Raw genomic sequence first — 2,699 nt, forward strand, 5'->3', positions numbered from 1 at the left:
CCTAAAAAGTCTAGGACTAAAATTACGTGGAAAATTCACAAGATAAAAATAAATTTTTGTTGTCTAGCTTGCGTAATACCATGGCGGAAATCTTAGATATAAAAAAATCGATTATTTTTGATGAGTCTATTGCACACTGTGAAGCTCATTCACACCTGCCATACGCATCATCAACGTTCAACAACAGTGATGAAATCAGGATTGCTGTTCAGCATCAAGATCTGTGCTTACTCCCAAGCAAGAGCACATTACATTTTTATGGAAGAATGAGGAAAGCTGATGGTGCTGCTGTAAATGCTACTACAAAGATGATCAACATGGCTGTCTGTCATATGTTTGAAGAGATTCGTTATGAGCTCAATGATGTAGAAATTGACAGATGTAAAAATGTTGGTATTACTAGTGTTATGAAAGGATACGCTTCTCTGAGTCCAGGACAGCAAAATATTCTGGAAAATGCTGGTTGGATTGTTAATGAAGATAGTAACAAGCTGACTAATGCTAATGGTTACTTTGATGTCTCAGTACCGCTGAGTTTCATTCTCGGATTTGCTGAAAATTATCAACGAGTTATCGTGAATGCTAAGCATGAATTGATACTGATCAGATCAAATACTGATCAAAATGCTTATGTTGTTACCGTGAGGATGAAAATATTTCAATTACGATTCAAAAAATTGAGTGGATTGTACCATATATAACAATGTCTGACAAGCAAAAAATTGATGTGTTGAATTACATAACCTCTGATCCAGCTATCCCAATCAGTTTCCGGACTTGGGAATTGTATGAGTATCCACTGCTACCAGCTACAACCAATCACATTTGGGCAATCAAAACAACAAATCAACTTGAGAAACCTCGTTTTGTCATCGTTGGATTTCAAACAGCAAGAAAGAATCAGTCAAATCAAAATGCAAGCGAGTTTGACCACTGCAACATAAGAGATATTAAGCTTGTCTTGAACTCACAGAGCTATCCATATGGAAGTTTGAATCTCAACATTACGAATAATCAGTACGCCTTGATGTATGACATGTACACAAATTTTCAAAGTGCTTACTATGGAAAAGAAGCTGAACCCCTAATGGCTAAGAAAGATTTTCTGAATAAAGCACCTCTGTATATAATTGATTGTTCCAAGCAGAACGAGTCAATCAAGTCTGGACCTGTGGATATACGTCTAGAGTTTGAATCGTCAGCACAGTTTCCAAATCAAACTGCTGCTTACTGTTTAATAATTCACGATCGAATAGTAGAATACAATCCAATCAGCAGCACTGTAAGAAAACTTACTTAATGGTACAGTTCAACCCCACACCCACCATACATTACATGTATGTATGGAACTTTGCATCCAGACAAGCGAGAAAAGGTCCATGGGAACAAGCAGCAAGAGATCGAGATCGATTCCAACGAAGAATTCAGCAAATAAATAAAATTATTGTACCTGTACTTATCAATAAACTTAATGTAATTAAAAATGATAAATAACTTAATGTAATTAAAAATAGTAAATAAAGAAAAACTTTTTTATAATTTTATGTTTTTTAATTATAAACCTTACTATAATGAATACAAAATAAAAAAATTAGTATAAGAAGTTGAGTACACATTAATCAAGATTCATATTACAACATTTCTCTTAAAATATCAACTTGAGATTTTTTGACAATTTAAAAAGTAAATTTATTGTACGCGGTCCTATATAGCGGAGATGTTGAGTTTTGGCATCAATCAAGTTAAATGGCGGAAAAGCATAAACATAACCTAAAAATCATAAGTTAAATGGCGGGGAAAGATATAACCTGTAAAAATGAGATGACGTCATCTAGTACGAAGTTAGAAATAGAACAAAGAAAAATGCGCAGTTACACAACCTTGAACAGGTTCAAACCTGTCCGATGACGTCATCTTCTACGCAGCAGCAGAAATAGAACAAAGAGAATTACGCGACCTTGAACAGGCTCAAACCTGTCTGATGACGTCATCTACTACGCAGTTCAAAACTTTACTGTGTAGTTTGAATAACCAATCAAATTATTATTAATTAATCAAGAAAAAATAATTAACCAATAAGATTATCGAGTGGTGGGGGTAAAATCCAGAGATCGGGTTATAAAAAGGTTGAATTGATTGTAAGAGTCATCATTCAGTCACTCTTCGTTGTCAAGAGCAGTAAAAATGGAGATCATTCTAGACATTCAAGGATTCAGAGGAGCTGATAATCGCTTCATTGTTAAGGAGTTGGCCTCAATAACAATTCAACATGATATTGATAATATTGAAGAGTTATCATGCACACTATTTCAACCACCATATCACTGGAAGGTACTACCTGCCAACTATCAACGTCTGAATACCTGGCTGATCCGAAATTATCATGGAATCGGTTGGAACGCTGGAACAACTTCATATTACAAGCTCAAAGAAGTTCTTAATTATTTAACTTATAATAAAAAAATTATTTATGTTAAAGGTATCGAAAAAAAATTATGGATACAAAATTTAATTGATTGTACCAATAAAATTGTAATCGATCTTGAAAATTTCAAATGTCCATCTTTGAAAAGCATGAAAATTTGTAACAATCATTTTTGTAATTATCATTATTCTTTATCTGATTTATGTGCTTTAGAAAATGTAAAAAATTTAAAAGATTGGTTTGTAAGCACCCAATAAATCTAAAATAAATGAAT

At 33.3% G+C, this 2,699-nt stretch overlaps 1 protein-coding gene and 1 long non-coding RNA gene across 2 annotated transcripts; one reads left to right on the forward strand and one right to left on the reverse strand.

Annotated features, from left to right (window-relative positions):
• Nucleotides 1-703: 703 nt before the first annotated feature.
• On the forward strand, nucleotides 704-1,300 carry LOC123273762. Its single transcript, XM_044741240.1, has one exon. It carries the CDS (start codon nucleotides 704-706, stop codon nucleotides 1,298-1,300), a length of 597 nt encoding a protein of 198 aa, XP_044597175.1.
• Nucleotides 1,301-1,740: 440 nt separating this feature from the next.
• Nucleotides 1,741-2,304, reverse strand: LOC123273754. The gene is made up of 3 exons (XR_006511367.1): nucleotides 1,975-2,304; nucleotides 1,809-1,897; nucleotides 1,741-1,770 (listed from the first exon to the last, which is right to left on the reverse strand). It is a non-coding gene; the product is annotated as an uncharacterized LOC123273754 (long non-coding RNA).
• Nucleotides 2,305-2,699: the final 395 nt, after the last annotated feature.

Source organism: Cotesia glomerata, unplaced genomic scaffold, assembly GCF_020080835.1.
Source record: "Cotesia glomerata isolate CgM1 unplaced genomic scaffold, MPM_Cglom_v2.3 scaffold_13, whole genome shotgun sequence".
Lineage (NCBI taxonomy): Eukaryota > Metazoa > Arthropoda > Insecta > Hymenoptera > Braconidae > Cotesia > Cotesia glomerata.